Genomic DNA, 27,074 nt, shown 5'->3' with positions numbered 1-27,074 from the left:
TTTTGATATTCTAGTCTTTTAGTTAATATAAAAACTGTGAAAATAGTGAAAAACATATTTGATCCGCCATTGGTGCAATATGATATTAATACTTTTGATTTGGTTGTAATAATGTCAAAATATAATATTTGCTCTTTTTAAACTTATAAAATTGTTCATAACAAAAGAAATTATTGCCATTATTAATTATTTAAATTAGTAATTAATAATATTTAAATAAATAAGTTTCAAGTAAAACAAAAATCTTTGAATAAATAATTGAAAATTAAATTGTGTTTTGTCGAAGTATTTATCATTAAGTAAATGCAAAATTAAATTAAAATTAATTTAAATTTATTAAAATAACCTTAGTTTGAGTTACCTTAGGTTATAAGGTCACACTTGTAAATTTGAATGTTCGTATATCGTTGTATGCTGACTAAAGACAATACTAATGAGATCCAAATAATATTAATGTAAAGTGCTGACTTGAAATTTTACTAAAAATATAATATAATAGAAATCGTATAGAAGTTTGGGTTAAATTATGATTTTTAATTTTAGTTAATAAAAGTATAAACGTGTTCATTTTTATAACATACAACAGTATAGTTAGCGTATACTACAATATAATTTAATTATAGTAGCGATAATTGCCACAAAGGAACCCATCTTACGGTACTGTCCCATATATATCTTAATCTGGACCTGCTTAATATAACAGACAAAAATTGATATGAAGAATATGATCGTTGTACATGAAAAAAAAAACAAAAAATTGTTGTGTATCTATTTATTCGATGTTTATTCTTTACTGTAAGAAATAATCCAAAAATTCCCATACGTCACTATGATATTATTAATATACACGTTAATTTTACACACACGTAGTGTAAATTTGACATAAAGTACTGAAAATTCGTTTACAAATATAAAATTTTTATCACTATTTATCAAAAATTTCCCTTAAATTGTATGGGTCAAAAAATTCCAGTATATATATGTGTGTGAAAATTTGGATACATTTGTTTAAAGTGTTGACATTCTCATAATAAAATAAGTATCCACGATTGATGGAGTTCAAGTTTTTTATTCATTAATTTATAATAGAAACTAATTAAAATTCATAAGTGGAAATCAATCTGAACAAAAGTTTTTCGTGCAATTGGATTCATAGTATATTTTTATTACTTGCACGCAGCAGTAAAACTGCTCCGTGTGGTGGTCTGTAGAGCTCATTTTCGAGAATTGCTTTTACGCCGTTTGAACTTATCGATGACCGGGTGAAGTTTAAATTTGCATTTCCTAGTGCTGTGTTTTTGTACATTGTGCGCTATTTATAAAGCACACACCAAACGAGTGAAATAGCCAACTGGACGTGGTTAAAAATAAAAATGCATTCGACTGGAGCTCTCTTTGATTTTCCAAGTGCTTTGTAGGTGTAGCTCTTTCAGGATCGTCAAAAGTAATTGATAAAGTAATAAGGTCCTAATTGGATATGCGTGCTTATGACTTGGCATACGTCCACGCCAAGATCTAAGCAAACGATGAATCAGTATATTTACTTACATATAATGTTTTGATTTTGAAAACGTTTTTTACCTTCGCAATAAGAATTTAACGGAAACTCGCTATTTTTCGTTATGGCCGAGTAAAAACTGTAATTAATTTTCTTTACAGAAGTTATTGAACCCGCGAAAAAGTTGTCTTGCCAACTTTAAGCAATCAATATTCTTTGGAGATAACCTCAAAGGATTAGAGTCGTCATTCATAGCATTTGGATAATGAAATCAATTAAAGTTATCTTGAAGTTTGTTGAGCGACACGTGCGAAATTGATATTAAGTATAAGCTGTAACTGTTAATACTCTTGACGGCGTGATAGTCAAAGTGCAACACCAACAGCTGTCGCTTGGCCAGGACACACGTTCTATGCGGCAGCCAGTTGATGTTGGAAGGGGTCCCGCCGACTAGCCGGCAAAGTCTGGTAATCGACACGCGGGAGTTGCGTCCATGCGTCCGTTCGTTGCACACGTGTGTGTCCGGCAATGTGTCGTTACATATTCATGAATAAATTACAATATTACATTTGATCTTAAAAACTGTTATTATTCGTGTGTCCGGTACGGCGTGACCGGATTTCAAACGCTGCGGTGTTTTAATGGTGCATTGTGATGTACTTCCCGTACAGAAACAAAACTAGGCGCCAATTCAGAACAATCGTTTCGTTTTTCCCTAGACAAGTGTGCCTAAGTCGATGGTGACTCGATGAAATCCGTGAGTAAATTTTATTGCCATGTTTTTTCCGCGTTTATTGAAAATCCAATCCACCGGATTGAACATGTGAAAGTGCGAGACAATTTCTCTCTTACTGTCCTCGAAAAGCCNTTTTCCGCGTTTATTGAAAATCCAATCCACCGGATTGAACATGTGAAAGTGCGAGACAATTTCTCTCTTACTGTCCTCGAAAACTCAGAGCGNAAAGTGCGAGACAATTTCTCTCTTACTGTCCTCGAAAAGCCAAGTAGGTAACCGAAAAAGATTATTGTGTTTTCGATACTTCTAATAAATATCTCAAAACCAAACTTTACAGCTCACTCGAAACATCTATTACTATATAGTTGATCACATCTACGGTACCTAATTAAAGTGATTCGAAAAAACTGTCAACGACTTTTTCTGTTGTACAATTTATTATAGCGATATATTTTTTTTTGCTTTTGACTAAAGTACGCGGGAATGATAAAAACATACTGAGGTCCAGTGGCAAAATAATAATTATAGTAACTTTTATTTTATCCCGAGAACTTTTACCCATCTAAATTTAAAAATCGTATATTTTTCATGTAATTATTTTCATCTTGAAAGAAGTCTCCTTTATGACTTTTAATTGGGATTCTAGTGAGTACCCATTAACAGTTTACAATATTAGTTCTCCCGTAAAAAATGTTATGCGGTTTACCATTTGTATTTACGTAAGACCATTGTCCTGCACGATAAATCTAATACCTACTTCGATCAATATAAAGTTATGCTCAATAGTACACAAATAAAACGGAAAACTTATATTGCTATAAAAGTCAAGAAATCATACTTACGCTCACTACTGTCCGGTATACGTATAAAAACTTCACCTTGATCGGACGTATTTTATTTTTTTTCTCCAAGTTGTTTACCTAACTAAACAACACGAAACAGAGAAAAATTTTCCAATTTGACGTACCAGCTGCTTAATTTTCATTTCAACTTTTTCGCAAAAAATTCTCGAAATTATTATTATTATCATTTGATATGTTCGTGATTAAAATTCACGTCCGTGCGAATTTATCTGAAAAATGTTTCACTGCGACTCGTAACATACTCCTGTCACGACATGTCACCGGATTTCAATTTCTTGTGTCCACTGATCATTGGACGCAATGATTAATCCGAATATTTCAGTTGTTAAATCGTTAAAAAATATTCAATCAATGACGTTAATCATAATTTCTAACGGTTCCCCGTGAATCACATAGTGTTACGAGTCGCACTAATTCGAGTACTTGGATAATTATTGGAAATTACCCAGTTATACACGGATAAGAATACTTAAAAATGTATACTCGTGAAAACGTTGAAATTACAATATACTCAACAAAACATTTCAGATAAATAAAGCCAACAAACTGGTATACACAAAAATCGTTAAAGTATTTCGGAGTCATTATTAAAAAGTACAATGCATTCTAAATCAGAAACGGACGGATATTATGTTTTGCAAAAAATATCATCTGAAATTAGAATGCTCAGTAAACAACGATTAGTGTTTAGATTTGTGTGTACGAGTGTGTACTTTCTAGCAGACCGAAAATGTGTACAAGGATTGTCTTACGCGAAGGTCTTATTACCGTTTTTCAATACGACCGAGTACTTATTTACTAATAAAACGAACTTGACCAATGACTAAACCATGACCCTATGTAAAACAGAACGTTTTTTAATGTCATGCGACAACGCCGTTCAGTGGCCAATGCATCACACCGATGGGCCTACCGGTTTGACGTGCACGGGGAGGTCTACGTCATCGTCACGATACGCAAACACAATAACATTGCAAACGAACGTGCTTTTCGACATTTTGCATTTATTGTTTTTCGCTCGGCTGACTTGGATTAGTCCAAATGGAACGTGCGAACCGCTAATTTTATTATTCGCGGCGTATTAGCTGTCTGACAGATTACACTGCATTACAATAAATTATAATATTTACTGTTGATTAATTGAATATAACCTCCACAGCAACCTCGTGCAAAATGATTTAGAAACGTCTCCGCGCAAGATTTAGTGTCATCTGTCACGCGACTTTAAATTAAGATGCTCGACGCGGTTTCTCGTCCTAATGCAATTTAATAGAAACGGAACGCTGACGATTTCGTTTGGATTATTATAATTTCAAATTTAATATTTTAACAGACAATTTTGGTTTTTTTTTTTTTTAATGTTTTCATAAATATATTTTTTAATTAGTCGATTAAAATGAAGCGTTGCACGTGTAACGTTAATCAATATATTCGCATTGTATACGTGTGGGATGCCACTAGAAACCAGAAGCTAAAGGCTAATAAAGTAACACGAACACCGAGTATTACGTTGATAGTAATTTTACTCCTAAAAACGTATGGCTGTTGAATAGATCATTAACAAGTTCTTGGACAGTAACCAAAATGTATAATCAACTCTAACGATTTATTTTAACCAAATATTGTCATTTACACAGTTGGCATTTTTATATAAACATACTTACACTTGCACGTTAATTAAATTTTGATACTGATACATTTTTATTTTTTTATACATTTATTATTCTATTTGTTGTTGAATGTTTAACTGTAAAAATAGTACTACTTTTACATTACATAGTTTTGCATAATGTGTTAATAACAGTACGATATTTCCATTCGCAGTAAACTCTTAATTTTGCATAAAAGAATATTCCAAAAGTTCATTGTACGGATCATATTTAAAGTGCAGCTCAGAATTGTGACTAGCATAAATTTCAAAAAGCGCAGATAAAATATTTTAATCACACTTTCAGGAAATAAATGCTGAACCACAACTATAACCCAATAATTATTTTTTTCAATGAAAATCAACAATATATATTTAACCTAAAATTTTCATTTTTCATAATTTAAGTATTAATTGCTTAATAACTTACTAAAGACACTAACGCGTTATATGAGAGTACACACTTGACATTTAGGATATATCAGTTCGACATAAATACAGAAGTTTTTTAATCACAGGCGCATATTGACTGATACATTTAAAACCAGTGTAAATCTTCTTATCAAATAATAAAATCAAACCTTTTTGTTTTCAATACAACTTACGAAACATGTAAACCTATTTACTCAGTATACTATAAAATATAAGTAATTCTTGTTTCCAGTTTATCTTTGACGACTATTATTGTGTTTTTTATTACTACTAGAAGATATCACAAACTAAGAAGTTTATTGTTTAAATATTATAAACATTCAATATCATCATATTTTTTTAACATTCAGTACAGAATAAATACTATGATTGTTTAAGCTCTGACACAATGTAAGTGAATTAATAAATGAAGCGTTCAGAAAGCAAGGAGTTTAATAGATTTGTTGTACTTGACTACAAAGTTATTCTCTTTAAATAATAATAGAACTCTAATTTTTTTTCGATATGATATTAATAAATACAACATTTGATAGTTTCAAATAATTAAGGCTAACTTACAGATAATTATTTTGTTTTAATATACCTGTTAAAGGGTACAGTTTAAAATTTGAGAATAAAATTAAACCGCTGTCAAACTAAAATATCTGATTTATTCAACAACAAAATTTATTTGGGTTGATGTGTCCCCTTGTTATCATATTATAGAATCGCGAGTGTACAATGAACTTCATTCGCAGGGATTTTTTTATTCTTTTATGATTATGACCACCAACCGCGTTTCCAGAAAAATCTAATAAATAAACTACGACCGAAAGTCTTTTTCAATAAACAACTAGATAATAACTTTTTTGACAATAATATATGACATTTATTTTTCTTAAATAATGCAGAATTTAGTTTACATAATTGTGTAATGTATTAAAATTAAAACGTTTAATTTTAATTATTTTTATAAATAACATAACTTAATTTCGTGTTCATTTTTTTGAAATGTTTGTAAGCGAGGCATTAGATTCTTACAATGAGTGTCTCATTGTTTATTATAGATAAAATTTTCTAATAAAATTAATTAGCCGAATACATATTATATACAAATATATTAAAAATAGGATACATTAAATGTATAATTTGCTATATTACAACATGCACTATGGCACATGCGAGTTTTTATTTTATACAGTGTATTGATTGTATCACATAGACGAATGTTTTTTAATTGTTGTGTTATGAAAATTGTCGAAAAATTTATTTAGAAAAATTATTGATGCATAATTAGATATTTAATAACACTGACTACACTCCAAACTTCATGATTTTATATTATCTATCAACGCGTAGGATATTAACTTTGTATAAATTAAAAACTTTAAGTGAATACTATTCGTTAAAAACAAGACATTAAATATTTGTTCACGTCACGTTGAAGATGATTGAAAAAAATTGTTTATTATTTTATACTTGTTAATTGTCAATTTGTTCAAATTAATCACACTTTATTTGTTAATTGGTAAAAATTATACGATTTCAGATGAGGTGAAATTGACTTCAAGACAATCGTCATGAGTCTGTTCAATACGTCTTACTTACTGGGTAACGACACTGTCGGGGGATGGGGCCTTCGGTACTTTTTCACGTTTTACTCGGAATTCGGTGATGAGAAAACCGAGTCCACCATCGAAGTGACCGTGCTCATGGTGATATTTGCAGCATCCGTCATAGCCAACATCACTATAGCTTGGGCCGTCCTCCGTTACAAGGAGATGAGGACCGTCACCAATTGTTTCCTACTCAACCTCACTGTGGCCGATCTATTGTTTGCCATCACCACTCCTATATTGGCCTACGTTCGGATATGGCCGAATTGGCCTTTTGGAGATCTCGTTTGTCGACTGCTACCTTATTCTCAGGTATAACACTTACTTTTTTGCTTGTAGACAAAACATCACATTTTTAAAATAAAAAGTACATATCTAATAACAAATCAAATCGTTTGCCGAATTCCTTCGAATAAACGAGAAAAATAAAACAAAATTTCACTTAAAAATCTATGTGTATAAAAAAAAGTTGATTTTTTATAAAATAAAATAAAATTCAAAACTAGTGAATTTTAAGCAGATAAATTAGTTCATTTTTTTCTTTGACTTAAATTAAAAAGTTAAATTATCAATTAATTAAATTAACTGATTGATTATCTAATGGTGTGTTTAAAATTTTATCAATATTAATTTTTTTTTAATATGAATATAATAATATAAATGACGTAGACTAAATCCAATTAGCGCTGATCAAACTAGTTTGAAATCTGTCATAGAAAAATATAATTTTATCTTTGTTCTTCGTAGATTATAACAACACATTAAAGAAAAAAACTATCCACAAGTAATATGCCTTTATGAAAAAATACCACCACCGATTAGAAGGAACCAAGTATTTACTAAGCATATTTCCACAAACGTGTCATCGTTAAAAAAAATATTTTGTATATTGCTGATTAAGAGAAACGTCAATTAGATAAATGAAACAATAGCAAATTGTTAAACGATTTTTGTCCGCTTAAAAAAAAACTGACTCATATTCTCCGAATAGTCAACGAATTGTGCGTCAAACGGTCTGATTAAAACCCGTTGAACTTCATAAAACTTCCATTTAACTGTTAAAAACAATTAATGATGAAATGAAACTACACTAAATTTTATTAAAGAATTTACAGATTAGATATGTTTGTTTAATTTTGTTCCAGCCATTTTTAAAGCTAAAAAAGAACAAAATACTGTTTAGCTATAATCTTTACTGTACTCGCAAAAATTACTGACTAATTGTGTATTATTATTTAAACGGTTCACTGTTGCTGGTTATTTACTGGTGACAAATCAGTAGGGACTTCAACTGAATAATGGTAAATAGTAAGCTTAAAAAAATACTCCGATATTTGCAAAAATAAAGTTTCAGTAAAATATTTCATACGTATGAAAATAGAATCTAATTTATATCTTGTTTATTTTGCTTAAACTTTCAAAGTTTTTTATAAACTATATTAGAATTAGAGTACGATACATAATCAGAATACTCTTTAGATTTTTGTATGTGATATTTAATGATGAACAAAAGTCCTTCAGCTTATGAAATAGTTTATAAAACTAAAATGACAACCTTCCATGTCATTTTTATTCAAAAATTCTAAACATTAAATTTATTAAAAAAAATTTAAATAAGAAATATGTTAATAATTTTTTAAAGTTATTATTTCATAAATGGGTAATTGATTTTTTAATTGCTTTGTTCAATGCCAACGTTAACTAATTGGCTTATGTGTTAACATAAAATTAATCATATAAACAAATATTTTTACTTATAATTTTATTATAATATATATAGCTTAAAATGTCTATGTTAACAGTAAATTTTATATTAGGTAATAAAAAAATAAGATGCCACCTTAATACGATAATTTTTGTACTAAAATACAATATAATTTTTTTTCTGACAATGAGCTTGTAAATTATGTTATTGCGCGACAGTCTCATTATCAATGAATACAACATTTTTTTACACATTTTTTTCATTAATATATTATAATTAATTGCACACATCAAGGTCATAAATTTGTATTGTTGTTAATAATAATGTCTATATTGATAAATTCATAGAGGAAATAAAGTTACTTCCGCAATGTACCCTAAAGATGGAAACGGAATGATTAGAATTGCCTAAATTTCCCATAGATTATAAATTTAAACTAATCATAAACATTTCCTGCAAGTTTTCCAATAGTAGTTTAATTTGTGACCGTCTAGTCTACAACAAAGATGGCCCTAATGTAAATATTAAAAGTTTGACATTATCACAGTGTTGTTTTTTCATATCTTAATAGTATACTTCAACGGATTGTTAAAGGCATAAAAATATTTATCCGTACAAGTAATTAAATTAGACTGGGAGGAATGCCAAATTAGTTATAAACAAAAGATTTTAACTAAAATTACGGTATGCAAAACCTATTAATAATAGAGTACTGAAGTAAACTACAACTTGTTTTTATCTCGCGTTTCATTAGTTAAAAATCGCTAAAAAATTTTATGGTATTTTTTCCCAAAGTCTAAATTGAGTTTTAATAGCTGTTAAATGAGTTTGGATTCAAGTTGTACGATAATGTTCCAATTGGATGTACACTAGCAAACCGGACACTATGAAAATAGCCATAACTAATTCATCACAACCGTATTATTGTCAAATTAAAGCTAATTAAGAATATCTGCCCACAGTTTAGTCACTGAGTAGTTAAGTCATCTGTCTTTTATTGCTTAATTGCCTAAAAAATTAATTAAAAACTAAACATTTCAAATAAAACTGCGACAAAGAAAATAAAAGCCCAGCCACGCCATTATAAAAAGGTTACTGATAAAATTATTTAAATTAACAGAGTATTTATTTATTTTATTTATTATCCATTCAATCTCCTTTTTACAAAATTGAGCATACAATGCAAAAAAAAAACTCCTGTTGTAAATAATATCTCTGTAAAACACAACTTTAAAATTCACATAAAAATCACTCGAGTAACAATGAAATTACATAAATTTCAAAAATATTTGATTCCGGTGAATGTTTTACTCATATAATAGAAAAATTACATAATGAAATACTTGTAAATGGAAATGGGCAAAACGGTTCATCGTAGTCATTGCCTTTGAAATTTTACAACATTTTTACGCTCTCAATTAACGCACATCGCTCATTAATGTTATATACCACAGTTACGTGTATGGTAATTATCACGGGCAACAAGAGGATAGTAGTTAAATGACAACCACTCGCTGGCGTGTTCAATGGACGTACACGAACTTGGGGTTAATGTGGTTGAGTTAAAATCTATTAGACCCGATTACTAATTGAACCCGTTGTCGTCACCAATTGACCCTCAGTATGAAAAACAAAACTGCATCTCAGGCGTATCAAAAAAATAATTATTATAATAACGACAATGCGACTGCCGTCTATTGTGTTTTTTGTGACTTGCATTTGCCTATAATGAGTCATCAAGTACACTATTACTATTATTGCATAACGTTCACTTCAGCGTACGAAGCACATAATTCACAAATACCCATCATAATACCCCAGAGGTTTGAGCCTAAATCTTAAATATTAAAGTACTCAAATTATAAGCACTTTGATATTATTTTGAAAATTCTGTGGACATACAATGAGAGTTTATTATATTAAACTTTACTGTCGTGGTACATCATTTATGTAATCACAATCATATTATCGAAGGTTCTCGGAAAATATTCATCAATTTAAAATAATCAGGGGTAGTTTGTGAATATGAAAAATATTAACAATGCTATTCAAATGATGATTGCTTGTACAAGAAAAAATGCATGATTAATTAATTTTGATAATATTTTGTTGAGGTTTTAGTAAAAATTAAATTGCTATTTATAAAATTCCAAAAAAATATTTTAATAAAACGCTTACTTTTTAAATTTATGAAGTATTATCAGATGACCATGTCAAATTCTGGTTAATTCTTCATTTCTTTCGATATAGCAGTTCATTATTTTTCTGCGACGTGGTTTTACAATTTCATTTTTATCATTGTTAGTTAATATATTTTTAATATTTAATATCACCCCGTGGATTCATCACTTGTTTAGTATCTACTAAACGTATGCGGGGTGATTGATTAGCTTATGTAACATACAATAATTATGTTATCCTGGAATATGTTTTCTTATATTAATTTATGAAGTTTATAAATTTACGTTTCCGTCTTCTATTGATTTACTTTTGTATTTACTGTTTTTCAAGATATGTAAGCTCCAACGTGTTACCAAAACCTATATAGTCATTAGAAAAATATTTCTTTTACATTTTTTATAAAAAAAAGTTATCAACGTACGACCTGATTTTGTTGATTATAAAACTATGTCATGTTATTTTATCAATCCGTTGTAATAAGCAATAAATTATTTTGTTCCAATTGCAGTACCGTTTGCTCAATACAACCGCCTACTCAATTTGTTTGACTTGAGTTAATATTTGTAGGAATGAATTTAAAGATCACATAAACCTCTGACTGACATCAAACCTAAGGTAATAAAGCAACTTCTTGATGTATAAATTTGGGAGCGATGTGCAAAACTGTCATGTTATTTTATTGTCTTGAATGAGAAAAATTTGTAATCTCATAAAGTAATACGATATTATTTTATACCCAATATCGCTTCTGGAAAAATGGACTTTCAAGATCGCCTATAATTTCATCAGATATTGACATTTTGTTAAAGAGAGATCGAACAATTCAACGGTATTGTCATTATTATTTTATAAAATTACAAAATAGGACAAATGCGACTGCTGAGAGATAATTTTAAATTTTCAGTCATGTTTGTCAAAACTAAGTAATACTCGAACCTCTTGATTTATTTTTTTAATGCCATAGCGTAGATGTAATCTATGTCAAATAATTGTGCACTCTAAGAGCTAACTAATAAAATAAACTAATGTTAACTAACTGACGAGAAAAAACCTAATAAATCAAGTCAAATCAACACAATCGTTTTCGAGTTGGCTTAGTTAAACTAAAGCGTTTAAAACGTACAAACCGCCCCACAATTTCCATTGAGTACGCTGCTAAAAATAATATCATAGAAATTTTGCTCTTCGCTGAAGTACTTGCTGTGCTTATTCGTTCGCGAGTACCTACAAGATTTACGCTCTTTTTTAATAATTTTTATAAAAAACATTTTTGGCAGCAATATGATTAATAATGCCGATCCATTTAGATTACACGTGTGTTTTTTAATGCTTAGAGAAAAATAAAAAATTCCTGTTCATCCAAATTGTTTGTGCAATTATATGTTATGGATAATTTTAATACGTTGGCGTCTCCAAAGAACAGACAGACGTGATAACAAACCGAAATCGCGCGTGTCATTGAACTAGGAAAGGTAATTTGTAATCTACATGGACTATGGACAATAAAAACTAAAAGTGTAACTTAATATCGCGTACTAAGTTTACCTGTTTGTACGCTAATTATTAATTTTCTATGAACATACCAAATTACACACATGAAGCACAAAGGGAATGAGGTGTTCACTTCACCTGAAAATCGACGTTAGCATTAACATTATTAACAAATAATTCTATGGATCAGTAACACTGCCAAAACATTACGTGCTGTTGAAAATCTGAAAGAATAGTTTTAATAAATGTCATATGTGTGATGCCGGCAAACCGCCAGCGCTAAATTATCCGTTACAAATTATAATTAAAAGCAAAATTAAAATAATAAACTCCTTTTGATTATGTTTCTATTAAATAATAACTATGCATATTATTTTAATTGTATTAATTGATTTGATTATAGTTTTCATCAGTTAAAACTGTGTTTTATAATAGTTATCACATCAAGCATATGACGTTAAAAAATTTAAACCATATCATCATTACTATAGTTTAATAAGTAATTGATTTATTAAGTATGGACGAAATTCCTCGAAAATAAATAAGTAGATTTTAATTTTGATGAACTTTATTAAAAGAAACGAACGTTTCAATGTTTAAGCTGAACAATTTAAAACATTCTCTGCGTGTTTGACCCTGTACAAAATGGTTAATATAAATAACAAAAAGAACTATAAATACAACTCGAGTTAATTATTATCGTGTCAAAGTCAAGTTCACATAACAATATTACAATTACTGTAAGTTAAAAATATTTTGTTTGTTCATATAGTTTGTATGCGGATTCGTGCTGCTGTGGACTCTGACGCTGATCAGTATGGATCGACATAGATGCATTGTGGTGCCGCCGTATCGGTCGCGACTGACGCCTAAGCGAGCTGCTTGGCTGACCGTGTTCACGTGGCTGATCGCAAGTGTCGTGTTCATGCCCGTACCTTTCTGGTTTCACCAACAGACTGTTCATAATGGAGATATAAATATTTGCACCTTAGTGTTCCCCAAAAACGATACGTTCAGACTGTCTATCGTTTTCACGGTGACTGTAGTATCGTTATCCTGTCTGCTGCCCCTGTCGTTATTCGTTTACCATTATCAGCGAATATTCCACAAACTTAACAAAACGCGCCGACGGCTTCAACAGTCAGCAACTTACCGCACGAAAACCATGTCGCAAAACAGCCTGTCTCCGCCGTCGTCAAATTCTATTCCACAGGTATACACATCTCATTATACAATTTGTTTTGTGAGCTATGATTTTTGTACGGGATATTTTTTTTCTAATTTTTACAAATCAAAGTCACTATTTTTGTTTTACTGATAGGCCACGTGGGCATTACATAAAACACTTATCGCTGAAAACATGTGGGGAAGGTTAAGACTCTTGTATAGGTTTTTAATACATTAATATTGCTTATAACATTACAACTGAAAATCGGTCAATTTCGGTTGCCTTTTTTTATTCAAATAAAGAGCACTTAGCATAATCTTCTGGTATAACTCTCCAAAGTTATCTGTCTGAAATCTAGAAGCAGATGGCAAAGATAGACTACGATTGCTGACAGTGACGTAATAGGGTTTTTGTCATAGAAAGTCCAGATAAATTTCAAAACGCTGAATGTTGAAGTGCTTTGTCCTCTCTATCCTCAACTAACATGAATAAATTCGCTTCTGATTATTGGTGGTCGTTTTGGAAGCATTCATTGTAACACATAATGATTCATATTATCTTATCTTAAACAATAATTTACATATCGTAAAGTTAAAAATTGTGGTTAAGAAATTAAAAAAAAAAAAAAAAATTTTTAATTTATTGAAGACACTAATATTTAAGTAAAATTAAAACTATATTAATTAGCCACAAGTGATCAATTTTTATTATACACTAATATTTAACCATATTTAGAACAATTAATACTATTATTAAACATTAAAGATTATTCAATCATCCGGACGTAACTCATTCATTTTACATGTTAATCTAATTCCAGTATATAAATTCATACAGAATAAGATACACAGTATTTTTTTGGCATATAGTTTTTAGTATTTTTCTGTTGTACTAATTATAATTGAGAAACGTATTTAATTCGTTGAACCGTAAGATAGTGAATCCAGATGCATGTATAAAGCGTGTAATCAAATATCGCCATATCTCATTGGTATTAATACAGTAGCGCTGTACTACTCACTTCATGGGAAACAGCAAACATGTGTTGCATGTTTCATTAATAACTCGCTATTGCAAGAAGGACCATAATAATCGAATTCGTGCAAATCGATCAATATGCAAAGACAATACCTCATTTTCTCTGAATAGTCAATATATCCCTAGTAATAATTCGTGCTATAATACGGTTAATGTATTCAATTGTCATGTGCAATATCATGATTATACACTCCTGATTAAATTTCATTACATTCATTAGATTGATATAAATCTATTATGATTTGAACTATTGTTTGTGTTAAATTGAATCTTTCAAATTTACGCGTCACACAATAATCAGTGTCTTCCCATAGAACAGTTTTATTATTTTCTCAGTTTGCTTTAAATTCAATGTGTGATTCATGAAAAAATAATTGTATTTTCTGCAGTGTCAAGATTACTAAAATTAACTAATAGACTAGAAACGAAACTAAAATCAACATTTGTAGACATTCATTCTAATATAACCTGCTCGTGATTTTATTTTTTACGACTGGTGTTTATTTATTTAAACCATATACCATACCACTAAAAATTGTTGGCAATGTGTAATACTGATTAATAAACTGACATTTTGAATAATTCACAGTGAATTACAGAGATTGTATGATTGTTAGTATAACAAACAGTTCAATGACTCTGATTTTATTCAAACAAATTTTTCTGTCAAACTTTTTCTAAAATCGTTTTGATAATATTAACTTTGCGTGGGTATTTTCCGGCGATTAACTAGAAGATTTTAGTTAATATCAACAAATTTCTAATTGACTTCATTAACATGGATTAAAACGAAAATTTGGTATCTGAGACGTTTCAGAGTACAGTTAGAGTGCTCATCTAGCAAATTATTTTGACATTCGCAAACTAATTGGAATTTACTTTTTAAGTATTAATTCATTTGTCCGGCAGGTATTAGTACGACACGAGGAACTCAGATACAAAAAACACGTCAGAGTGGTGCGGGTATTGTTAATCAACGTCATAGTCGTGCTAGTCATGTGGTTGCCCATAACTGTAGTCATGTGTCTTATCTATGTGGACGGCAGCAGGGACACGGACGACACAAACTTCTTCCTGCGATCGCATCACTTCATTATGAGCTTGCTTTTCGCTTTACTCAACACTGTTGTCAACCCAATACTGTACGGTGTCTTATCGGAAAATTTCCGAAAATGTTTTGCCCGTTTGTGGTTCATATCTAAAAGGCGGCGAGCCATGAACCGTGAACTTTTGGACAACATGAGCAAAGGATGTCGTACGCCCAGCAACGGTAATAATAATTCAGCGCTACACCCGGGCAGTTCAGCGTCCGTCGTCGAACTACCTCCAACTAATTGTTGGTAACAACCTAGAGGCGTTAAAGCTTTTCACTAGGACTTGAGTTATTTTTCAGTGAATAATCAAAACATTCCGGCGTTGGTTGAATGAGTTACTCAGTAAAATTAAGTACCATTTTGATGCCAAAGTAACTTAATTTTATGTAAGCCCAGTATTATTAATTAACGGTTAATGTATTTTTTACTTTACTGTAAAAAAGTGTTGTATGTCATTATCAACGATTTAATTGTTTGATAAACAATTGTCTAGAAAACAGAGTTGTTTTTTACTAAAATAACGACTTGATTCGGTATGTGATCTCATTATGTCAACAAATTTCAATAGACTATTAATAATAATCAACCATGTTTTCTAAACTAATTTATAATACAAACCAACTATATGTATTTCTCAAGTATAATATTTAATCAAAAAGAGTATATAATGATCAAATTTGTAATGTTTAAAAATTAGAATCGACTAATATTGTTGCAATTAAGATTATATACAAAATTTTTTATACTAAATGTGATTTTTATTTATGTTTTATAATGTTTTAAGTCGGGTAATCGACTAATCAAGATATTTATTTATTTATTGAATATGTTCAAAATTTGTACTATAATTTTACAGTTCATTACATGTATTAATTTTCGGTTTATTGAAATATTTACAAGTATTGTATTAATTTATTAAATGTAATAAAACATTGTGATTTATTTTAATACTATGTCATTTTTAGTGTTCATTTTTTTATTATACCGTAACATATTTATCATTTTTTTTTGTATAATATTTTAAACAAATAAAGTTAACTACAATTTACAGCAAACACCTATTATATATTGTTATAATTTTAATGTTGAAAAAATAAAGTGCTGGAAATAAATATTACAACCCAAGAAACATTTTTCATTCATTAGAAAATTTACCTTTTTAATAACTTTTTTGTCAATACCTACACTTTAATTGATGTAATCAATATCAAATGCATCAAATTAAGTAATTGTTTTAGAAAACACATGTTTCAATTATGTTTTATCAGATTTTATTAATAATTTCATTATATACATTATATATATTTATATAAAGGTCAACAACAGACATTTATAAAATTGATTGAGTTTAAAAATAAATAGCAACTAATGATCAATATTATTTAACTAGTAACAGACATTTTCTATAAACATTTTTTTATTCAGTAATACGATTATCTATAAAATGTTTCTTGTAACTCCAGAAGTTGGTCCTTGTAATACCTTTCTAGAGAGTCTCATATTACCAGATACTGGATCTCGACCAAAATACTTAACTTGAATATCTTGCCCAACTTCCATTCCTAAAGCACTAGGATGTTTAATCTAAAAAAATATGAGGTATATAATAAAAGTTTATTTAAACATAAAATATATATATTATGCCAATACTTTTCTTTGATCTAGTTGAGAGTTATGAACCAAAGCTGGTTGCATAGTAGAATACAAGGTAACCATTATTCCTATTTCTCTAATTTCAACAATTTTAGCTTTATAAATAGCTCCAAATTCAAGTTGTGGCTCAGCTTGTTCTTCCATTAATTTATTTATTATTTCTTTTGCTTCATTTAATGCTTCTTGATTAGGTGCAAATATAGTAAAATCACCTGACTCCATATCAGAAGATATCTAAACGATAATATTTATAAAAATGTTAGTAAAAAAAAAAAAATTACTAATAAAAGTAAATTTGATCTAGGGCCAATTTGATCTATTTACTGAGCAAGTGATCAGTATAGCAAATGAAGTTACCTTCCTTTTTTTTAGTGAAGTATCAAGAATTCATCTCAGAAAATAAATAATTCTCTTTTTAGAAGTACAAAAAAAAAGCATTTTATATCTATTAAAATAAACCATGTTTAACATTCTCTCTAAAACCTATTACACATGCCAGACAAAACAGAAAACCCTACATAGCCCAGTGCAACAGAATCAAACTCTGGTACTTACACACCAAGACACAAAATGCTACCGACTAAGATGATAGGCCAACTATCCAACTATTATACATAATCTATGCTTTTTAATTTTTGTTACTTAGAAATATTATTAAAGTATTTAGATTGTCAAAAAAATGTTTTAAATTAAAATTATTACTAACCTGTGCACCAGTTTCTAACAAAATACGTTTCAAGTTAATTCCTCCTGGCCCCATTAGTTTTCCTCTTTTATGTACAGGAACATTTAATTTTTCAGTTACTGGCCAATTATCTTTTTCTGATTTCCTAACATTACGATTAAATATATTAATTACTTAAAAAAATGTATACTATGTTTACCTAAAACTTTGTAAAGTTTCATTCATTATATTAATTATAGCTTTTTTAGCATCGGTTGCTGCCTGTATAGCTTCCATGACAATTTTTAATGGCAATCCAGGTATTTTGATATCTGCTTGTAATGCTGTGATTCCTTTTTTAGTACCAGCTAATTTAAAATCCATATCACCCAAGTAATCTTCAATGCCCTAATTTAAACATTTTATTTAATGTCATTTTATGTAGAACACCAAAGTTATCTTACAAGTATATCTGTTAAAATTCGGTAGTCTTTAATATTCTGAATATTTTCTTGGTCATATTCAGCAATCAAACCTATAGCTACACCAGCTGCAGGTTCAGATATTGGTACACCTGCATCCATTAAAGCTAAACTTCCACCACATACTGAAGCCATTGAAGATGAACCTTAAAATATTATTAATTCAATAATGCATCTAATATTTTTGGACAAATACAATAAATTATACAAGAATATTAAATTTAATTTAGAAATTAATGATTACACAATTATGACTTTTTAATTATGTGAAAAATATCTTACCATTTGATTCTAACACTTCAGATGTCAAACGAATTGTAAAAGAAAAATTTTCAGGAACTATAGGTCTTAAACCTCTTTCAGCAAGTGCTCCATGACCAATCTCTCTTCGCATAAATGGACTTGAACGGCCAATTTCATTTGTTGCATATGGAGGAAACTCATAATGCAAGAAAAAATTTTTTTCATTTATTCCACTTAAAAAATTCACATAATTTATATTTACATAAGAAGAAATAAAATAAAATAAAAACACTGGTTATTTACCATACCTAGTTAAAATTGACATTGGATCCAACTTTAGAGTTGATTCAAGGGAGTCTAAGGCAACTGTACAAAAAACTTGTGTTTGACCTCTCTGAAATAAAGCTGAACCATGTAGAGGCTTATATAGATCTACTTCACAAGATATATTTCTTAATTCATCAAGTTTACGTCCATCACATCTAAAATAAGAATTAAATATAAATATATAAAGTATTTTATATGCTTATTTAATTACCTAACATCATTTTCAAATATAAGACTTCGGAATATTTTTTTAATAATTTTATCAAAAATAATTGAGCAAAGTTCAAAGTTTAAGTTTTCAAATTCGGACTTAAGTTTTTCAATCACTTCAGTTTTGACATCTCTTACGGCATTATCTCTTGACATTTTATCATGTGTGAAGTTAGTAAATATTTCTCTTAATTTAGTTTCACATAAACTATTAATTGCTACTTCCAAGTTGCCATTTGTATCATCTATATTTTTTAGCTCATATTTTCTTTTAGTTTTACCATATTCTTTTTGCAAGGTATTTATACCATTAATTACATGTTGACATTCTTTAACACCAAATTTTATTGCTTTTAATACATCTTGCTGTAATGCATTATTTGCAGATCCTTCTAACATAATAACTAAATTATGTGCAGCAGCTACAACAACTAAATTTAAAATACTACTAGACAACTCCCTTCGTGTAGGGTTCACTATTAAATTATTATCACAGAGTCCTACTCTAACTGCACCCACTGGACCATTCCAAGGTATATCAGAAAGAGCTAAAGCAGCTGATGCAGCATTAATACCCAGGATATCAGGATGATTAACTCCATCAACTGCTAATAAATTACAAATAACCTATAACATCATTTATACAAATTTAAAAAATTTAAGGTACTACAATATTTATATGACATAAGTTGTTAATATTTCATAAAAATTACTTGAGTATCAAAATAGTAAGAAGAAGGAAATAGTGGTCTCAATGAACGATCAATAAGTCTGCTAGTAAGTACTTCATGTTCAGATATGGATAATTCTCTTCGTAAGTAGTTTGTTGGAATACGTCCAGCTGCTGCTGCTTTTTGTCGATAATCAACAGTTAGCGGGAGAAAATTAGAAGATGATGGCTTCTGTGATTTACTAACAATTGTAGCCATAACAGAAGTATCACCAAGTGACACAACTGCACAACCATCAGACAAGCGTGCATACTTTCCCCCGGAAATTTTTAAAGAGTTCCTATAAGTTATATATGTTTTTGTAAAAGTAAATAATAAAAAACGTACTAAAAAAGTAACAAGTAATTAAAATATTTTACCTTTCTGAAAATTCTACTTTATATTCAAATAAATTTGTTTTCCCTACAGTTATCCATCTTTTGGATAAAATATATTTCTGCCGAAAACTAGCACTGAGGCGAGAAGTTATTCGAGACACCATTACAAATTATACACCCAACGTATCAATTATACAGCATTATATAATATCCGAACCAAGTTTAAAATAATTTTAAATCTAATAAAAAAAAAGAAAAGAAAATATAACCAACTTCATAATAAAAAATAAACAGTTGCAATCAAATTTTTAATAAATGAATGAAAACTTAATAAGAATTGATATACTCCATTTGAATATACAATAGGTCATGTGTTTACCGGTTAACAAATGAATATTTGTTATCATAGACTAAGTCTGATATTAAAGATAATCTTTATCTAAGACCGTGGATAAGACATTATCACTAAATTTTGCTATCGTATTATGGTAACCACGGTTTTTTATCGTGACTTACCATTGACCAATGACGTGTTCTATCTTTTCGAAAACTGGACTTGGCTGGATATTCATAAAATAAAATAAATTTCATTGTATTTAGTTTTAAGTTGTGTTATGAAAATTATCTCATCGACGTGTCCTAAAATTGTAAGTATAAGCTTATGACTATACACAAAATTACATATTGGATGATAGATAGAACTCATAAACGTTTAGACTTCAATTTTTGTATACACTGATCTAATATTACCAAAGTTCTTAGTTGTCAAGTTATTTATTTAATTATACTTCAAAATTATCAAATTTTTCTTTAGATTAACTTTCTTTTTGAATTAATTTATATTTTTAACTACACTTATTATAAAGTATTTAATGTAGTATTGATAAAATTAATATCATTTTCAACCAACAATTTTTAGACTTCAATTTTTTTTACTTATGTTTTATATATATTAAGTATATTTAAACCCATTATGTATAGTTGAATCTAAAAATATGGCTACCTATGAAGAATATATAGAACAAAATGAGGCACGTGATGGAGTGCGATTGTCATGGAATGTATGGCCTGCCAGCAGATTAGAAGCTACTCGTTTGGTTGTACCAGTAGGATGTCTGTATCAACCATTAAAAGAAAAACCAGGTAATAAAATTTTCGTTTTGAATTTATATAATTATTTAAAAATCTACTTGTTATTTTAATAGAATTGCCACCAATTCAGTATGATCCTGTATTATGTACACGAAATACTTGCCGAGCAATTCTTAATCCCCTATGTCAAGTTGATTACAGAGGGAAAATGTGGATATGTAACTTCTGTTTTCAGTGTAACTCAGTTAGTGTTTAATAATTTTATAAATTAAAAAATATATTTTTTCAAAATTATTATAATATTTAAAAAAAAAATTTTTTTAGTTTCCTCCACAATATGGAGCTATTTCAGAACAACATCAACCAGCTGAACTCATACCATCCTTTTCTACTATTGAATATACTATAACAGTAAAAATATAATGACTTAACTTTTATTTTTGTTTGACTTGATTAATGAAATCAAGCATACTAATTTAAATATAAATGTTCAAACAAATATAGTTTAATTATTTTTTTCTTTTGTAGAGAATGAAAACTATGCCACCAATATTTTTATTTGTAGTGGATACTTGTATGGATGATGATGAATTAGGCGCACTTAAAGATTCATTACAAATGTCTCTTAGTTTATTACCTCCAAATGCACTTGTTGGACTTATCACATTTGGTAATGTTGTCCAGGTAAATAGTAATTATAAATTTTTTTTCATTAGATTAATATATGACTAATTTTTAAGGTGCATGAGTTAGGATGTGATGGTATTTCTAAATCCTATGTATTTAGAGGTACCAAAGATTTACCTCCAAAACAAATTCAGGATATTTTAGGAATTGGAAAATATGCGACTCCTGCTGCTCAACCTGGAGTGACACCTCAACAACAACAGCAACAGCAAATGAATATTCCTGCTAATAGGTGTGTTTCAGACAATTTTTTGTTAATAATATTTGTATTTTAAACTTTTGCTAAATCATAATTATTTAACCATGAACATACATTTAATGCATTTTTTATTCAAATTATCACTTGCTTATCTGATTTTTTTTTAATAATATAGAAAATCTTAGATTGCTATTCCATTCTTGTCAAAATATAATTTCATAATACCCAAAACTTGCTCTTAATAAAATTAAAATATTTATTGAATTGAAAAAAATATATATATACACTGTATTTTTAAATTTATTTCTTTAAATTTATAAAAAATTGATTTAAAATTACAAGTGATAGGAAATATTTATGTTAAGTATTAAGTTGTTATGCTGATAATTTATGAAAAATTTTAAATAACTGATGTTAACATAATTTTTTTACATTTAATCCTCACTATAATTTTTTTTTGGATAAGTGTTTACTAATATATTTTTATTAAATAAATGCCTTTTAATATGAAAATAGTATTTTAATTAATTGTTTAGATTTATACAACCAGTACAAAATTGTGATGTAAATATGTCAGACTTATTAAGTGAACTGTTAAAAGATCCCTGGCCAGTAACTCAAGGAATGAGACCGTTACGGAGTACTGGTATGGCATTATCTATCGCTGTTAGCTTATTAGAGGTAATTACGTTATTTTGGTTATATTTCAAGATTTATCATAAATGAAATTTTTACTTTTTTCTAGTCTACTTATCCACATGTTGGTGCTCGTATTATGTTATTTGTTGGCGGAGCTTGTTCTCAAGGACCTGGTCATGTAGTTAATGAAAAATTATCAGACACAATTCGTTCTCATGATCAAATTATGAAAGACAATGCTCCATATGTAAAAAAAGCTACCAAACATTATGATAGTATTGCTGTCAGAGCTGCTACAAATGGTCATACAATTGATATTTATGCATGTGCATTAGATCAAACTGGACTGATGGAAATGAAACAATGTTGTAATTCAACAGGGTAAAATTAAAAAAAAAAAAAATTTTAAATAGAAATATTGATTAATGAATATTTTTTCCAGGGGTCATATGGTAATGGGTGATTCATTTAACTCATCTTTATTCAAACAAACATTCCAGAGAGTGATGGCAAGAGATCATGAAAATAATTTAAAAATGGCATTTAATGCTAACATAGAAGTAAAAACTTCAAGAGAGATAAAAAGTAAATAACAAAAAACTTCTTTAAAAAGTTATATTTTTCTTAATTATATTTCTTATTTTAGTAATGGGAGCTATTGGCCCATGTGTTTCACTAAATGTAAAAAATTCATGTGTATCAGACTGCGATCTAGGTTTGGGTGGTACTTGTCAATGGAAAATGTGCAGTCTAATGCCAAATACAACTTGTGCATTTTTCTTTGAAATAGTCAATCAAGTAATAATACTATTAAATTTTTTTTTTTACTCAACTGACGACAATGTAACTTATTGTTATTTTTTAATGTGTGTAGCATGGGTCACCTATACCACAAGGAGGACGTGGTTGTATTCAATTTATAACACAATATCAACATTCCAGTGGACAAAAAAGAATTCGAGTTACTACATTAGCTAGAAAGTAAAGTCTCTTTAGACTGAATAATTATATAATTTTTTATTTGTGATTTAATCTTCAGTTGGGCTGATCCTGTACAAAATATGATGCATGTAACTGCTAGTTTTGATCAAGAAGCTTCTGCTGTATTAATGTCTCGCATGGTAGTTAATCGTGCAGAAACTGAAGATAGTCCAGATGTTATGCGATGGGCAGATAGAACACTTATACGTTTGGTAAAAAAATTCCTATCACTTGCCACAATCTTACTATTATATTACATTTTCATTGTTAAATTCAGTGTCAGAAATTTGGAGAATATCAAAAAGATGATCCAAACAGTTTTCGACTTCCTGAAAATTTTAGCTTATATCCTCAATTTATGTACCACTTGCGAAGATCGCAGTTCTTACAAGTTTTCAATAATAGTCCTGATGAAACTTCATACTATAGGTAATATAATCTTAATTATTTATTGAATGATTTATATAATTTTCAATAATTATTGAAAATAATTAAATCTAATTATATTTAAAACAATGAATATTTTTCTAATAAATAAAATTATTTTTCAGACATATGTTGATGCGTGAAGATGTCACTCAAAGCTTAATAATGATTCAACCTATTTTGTATAGTTATAGTTTTAATGGTAGACCAGAACCTGTACTCTTAGATACAAGCAGTATTCAACCAGATAAAATATTATTGATGGATACATTTTTCCATATTTTGATATTCCATGGCGAGGTATAATTTTTTCTTTCTAAATTAAATATGAACTTCAAAATAAGAAAGTCATATCATGATTACAAAAATTGTAGACAATTGCTCAATGGAGAGCTATGGATTATCAAAATAGACCAGAGTACAGTAATTTTAAACAATTACTTCAAGCACCAGTTGATGATGCTCAAGAAATCTTAAAAACAAGGTTTCCAATGCCTCGTTATATCGACACAGAACAAGGCGGTAGTCAGGTTAGAAAAGTAAATAAAGTTGAATTTGTCATGCTATTTATTTTGTATTTTATTTTTCATAGGCAAGATTTTTATTATGTAAAGTAAATCCATCTCAAACACATAATAATATGTATGCTTATGGTGGTGTAAGTAATTATGCATATTAAAGATAATATTTTTATTTAATAATTCAATATGAACACTTTTTGATACAGGATGGTGGAGCACCAGTTTTGACTGATGATGTCAGCCTTCAACTTTTCATGGAACATCTTAAAAAGTTAGCAGTCTCATCAAATGCTTAGAATTATTTTATTAAATGTTTATTGCCGTGTTGTTATTTTGAAATATATTTTATTATTTATATGTATTCAATTACTCTATTTATAGTGATTATTGTGATTATTTTATACTTGTTTGCATCTTAAAGAACTACCAATATCAACTAAAATTCAGAACCGAATTATAAAATAATCATTGATACGGTTTTTATATATGTATTATATAAATAATTAAAGATTTAAACATAATTATACTCATCCATCTTTTATTTTAATTCATTAAACGTTAATAATTTATAAATATCTGGTCTAAAATGAATATTGTTTTAATTCCTCAAAATAATCATCAAGTAATAAAAGTGGTTTTAGAAAAAAAATAAGTATCAATAAATTTTAAACTGTATCAAACAAATTATGGTTCTTCAGTTTATTATTATAGCTCAGTTAATAGAAAAATAAAAATATAACTGACAGCATACACACCAAAACATATTCTATAATTTATATATTTAAAATGCACAGTAAAAAACATCCTGTTTCCCTGCAAATTTGGTTGTATAAAAAATAATTTTAATAAGAAATAGAATATATAACATGTTTGTATTCTATTATTTTATACATTTCAACACAGCATAATATAACATTGCTATGTCGTACGTCATAACAAATTTTAAATATTATTAACTTTTGAAAGTTATCTCTAAAATCTACCATTAAAAGTCACTTTTTCTTATAATAAACTTTTATAAAAATTAATTAAATTTAACCTCTTCATTTTTATGAAAAAATTATTTAACGAAAAATAGGGATATTATATTTATAATAAATCACCACACTGTAAATAAAAATGGATAACAATTTCTATATAACTTTATAAATAATTTACAGAATGTTTAAAAAGTTAGGAAACAGGTCAATTGTTACATACAATTGAAACTCGTTTCTTTATTTACTGAAGATTATATAATGATTTACTAGTGTATATTGAGATAAAACATTTTCTCTATATTGTCGACAACAAAATAGAAACTCATTTAGCACAAATGAGAGGAAGGAAAAACATTAAAAAAATTATGAATAAATGAAAAAAATGAATTTACCTACATAAAAGACTTTATTTTAAATTTCTCTTGTATAATTGTATTCTTAAAAATCTTTATCCCATCTAGGCGACATTTTATATGAATATCTACGTCTAACCAAGATGATTTGTTGATTATGTATTACCAACACTGATAATAATGATATATTGGTACTATTCTTGGGAAGGTCAACCTTTCTAGGAATAGTCTCAAGAATTTGTGGATCCAATCCAAAAACATAAACGATAGATTTTGAATAATTCAAATTATATATGCTCACGTCAATCTAAAGATAAAAACAAACTGTTTGCTCATATATTTTCAGTGTTGGTTATTCAAATTTGACACTCCTAGTGATGGTCAGAGAATGATAAGTACCTCCGAGTCTTAAATTAACACTTTTAGTTATTTTAAGCTACATCAAATTTTGAAAAATGTTATTTTTCCAATGCGAATACGTTTATTTAATTTAACTTTGATTTATTATAAAATTTAAATGTGGTACTATAAATATTATTAAAATGTTTTTAATATTGTTATTAAAAATTATTGTTGCCATTTTATTATGAATTTTAAGTCTACTATGTAATATAGGATTCTAGGATATGGGAGACTGCTTCACACATGTCACCTTAGAATCAGTAATTTAGGACCCCCAAAGTTTAGCTGAATGTCAAATAAGTCAAAGAAGCTGTTAGTCAATTGACTTTTTTATGGAGGAAGGTGAGCGATAGGATGAATCCTTATGTTCCCATTGATTTTAATTAAAATAATATGTTGATTAAGTTTAATCGTGTTTAACACCTCTAAATTTTTCTATTGCTTTTATTAGAGAGGACGGGAAAATCTACATAGCTCAGCATAACGTAATAAATCTTAGTACCTACGCATTTTAAAAGAAAAAAATTACATCCCCAGAATACATATGGAGTTTTAATTTATAACAAGTTGTTTAAACTTATCTGTTTATAAAACATTTTACAAAAATCTTTATGTTTCTTAAACAAATAAGTACATTTTAATATTAAGTGCGAATTCATGTTAATAATATTTGTATAGTTATACTAAGTTCAATGATCAAACAAAATAAAAACACTAA

The 27,074-nt window shown here is 28.5% G+C and overlaps 4 protein-coding genes across 5 annotated transcripts in view; 2 read left to right on the top strand and 2 right to left on the bottom strand.

The window, feature by feature from the left end:
• LOC126908597 (uncharacterized) overlaps positions 1-3,892 on the bottom strand; it is a 28,281-nt gene extending 24,389 nt beyond the window's left edge. Inside the window, exon 1 of the mRNA XM_050690812.1 lies at positions 3,077-3,892. The gene's annotated coding sequence lies outside the window, so the exon portion shown is untranslated. The remainder of the gene's footprint in view (positions 1-3,076) is intronic.
• On the top strand, positions 1,534-16,443 carry LOC126908598 (free fatty acid receptor 4-like). Of its 2 annotated transcripts, none has more exons than XM_050690813.1 (4): positions 1,534-2,255; positions 6,706-7,084; positions 12,922-13,362; positions 15,265-16,441. In XM_050690813.1, exons 2-4 carry the CDS (start codon positions 6,737-6,739, stop codon positions 15,697-15,699), a joined length of 1,224 nt encoding a protein of 407 aa, XP_050546770.1. In that variant the 5' UTR covers positions 1,534-2,255; positions 6,706-6,736; the 3' UTR covers positions 15,700-16,441. The 2 variants fall into 2 exon arrangements, with proteins under 2 accessions (XP_050546770.1, XP_050546772.1); XM_050690815.1 differs by lacking the exon at positions 1,534-2,255 and adding an exon at positions 2,460-2,502 and having other exon boundaries at positions 15,265-16,443.
• Positions 16,444-16,709: 266 nt separating this feature from the next.
• Positions 16,710-20,448, bottom strand: LOC126906737 (polyribonucleotide nucleotidyltransferase 1, mitochondrial). The gene is made up of 10 exons (XM_050687504.1): positions 20,119-20,448; positions 19,742-20,039; positions 19,030-19,655; positions 18,800-18,973; positions 18,531-18,724; positions 18,231-18,394; positions 17,987-18,174; positions 17,809-17,932; positions 17,100-17,336; positions 16,710-17,033 (listed from the first exon to the last, which is right to left on the bottom strand). Exons 1-10 carry the CDS (start codon positions 20,238-20,240, stop codon positions 16,887-16,889), a joined length of 2,274 nt encoding a protein of 757 aa, XP_050543461.1. The 5' UTR covers positions 20,241-20,448; the 3' UTR covers positions 16,710-16,886.
• Positions 20,449-20,582: 134 nt separating this feature from the next.
• LOC126906736 (protein transport protein Sec23A) lies at positions 20,583-24,987 on the top strand. The gene is made up of 17 exons (XM_050687503.1): positions 20,583-20,723; positions 21,058-21,219; positions 21,282-21,412; positions 21,493-21,579; positions 21,697-21,852; positions 21,909-22,087; positions 22,591-22,735; positions 22,800-23,074; positions 23,136-23,278; positions 23,340-23,491; positions 23,568-23,674; positions 23,733-23,886; positions 23,952-24,103; positions 24,226-24,400; positions 24,475-24,630; positions 24,693-24,758; positions 24,828-24,987. Exons 2-17 carry the CDS (start codon positions 21,072-21,074, stop codon positions 24,915-24,917), a joined length of 2,316 nt encoding a protein of 771 aa, XP_050543460.1. The 5' UTR covers positions 20,583-20,723; positions 21,058-21,071; the 3' UTR covers positions 24,918-24,987.
• Positions 24,988-27,074: the final 2,087 nt, after the last annotated feature.

Source organism: Daktulosphaira vitifoliae, unplaced genomic scaffold, assembly GCF_025091365.1.
Source record: "Daktulosphaira vitifoliae isolate Bord-2020 unplaced genomic scaffold, ASM2509136v1 Scaffold_5, whole genome shotgun sequence".
Lineage (NCBI taxonomy): Eukaryota > Metazoa > Arthropoda > Insecta > Hemiptera > Phylloxeridae > Daktulosphaira > Daktulosphaira vitifoliae.
Note: the sequence above shows the minus strand (reverse complement) of the source record. Positions and strands in the feature narration are given on the sequence as shown.

Excerpts from the sequence above, each read along its gene's own strand:
- LOC126908598 (XM_050690815.1), top strand. The coding sequence starts at position 6,737 with ATGAGTCTGTTCAATACGTCTTACTTACTGGGTAACGACACTGTCGGG. Across the intron at positions 7,085-12,921 it reads GACTGCTACCTTATTCTCAG|TTTGTATGCGGATTCGTGCT; the intron begins GTATAACACTTA and ends TTGTTCATATAG. Across the intron at positions 13,363-15,264 it reads CGTCAAATTCTATTCCACAG|GTATTAGTACGACACGAGGA; the intron begins GTATACACATCT and ends TTTGTCCGGCAG.
- LOC126906737 (XM_050687504.1), bottom strand. The coding sequence starts at position 20,240 with ATGGTGTCTCGAATAACTTCTCGCCTCAGTGCTAGTTTTCGGCAGAAA. Across the intron at positions 18,175-18,230 it reads GAATTTTAACAGATATACTT|GGCATTGAAGATTACTTGGG; the intron begins GTAAGATAACTT and ends TGTTTAAATTAG. Across the intron at positions 17,034-17,099 it reads CTCAACTAGATCAAAGAAAA|ATTAAACATCCTAGTGCTTT; the intron begins GTATTGGCATAA and ends ATATTTTTTTAG.
- LOC126906736 (XM_050687503.1), top strand. The coding sequence starts at position 21,072 with ATGGCTACCTATGAAGAATATATAGAACAAAATGAGGCACGTGATGGA. Across the intron at positions 21,413-21,492 it reads TCTGTTTTCAGTGTAACTCA|TTTCCTCCACAATATGGAGC; the intron begins GTTAGTGTTTAA and ends AAATTTTTTTAG. Across the intron at positions 24,631-24,692 it reads CAGAACAAGGCGGTAGTCAG|GCAAGATTTTTATTATGTAA; the intron begins GTTAGAAAAGTA and ends TATTTTTCATAG.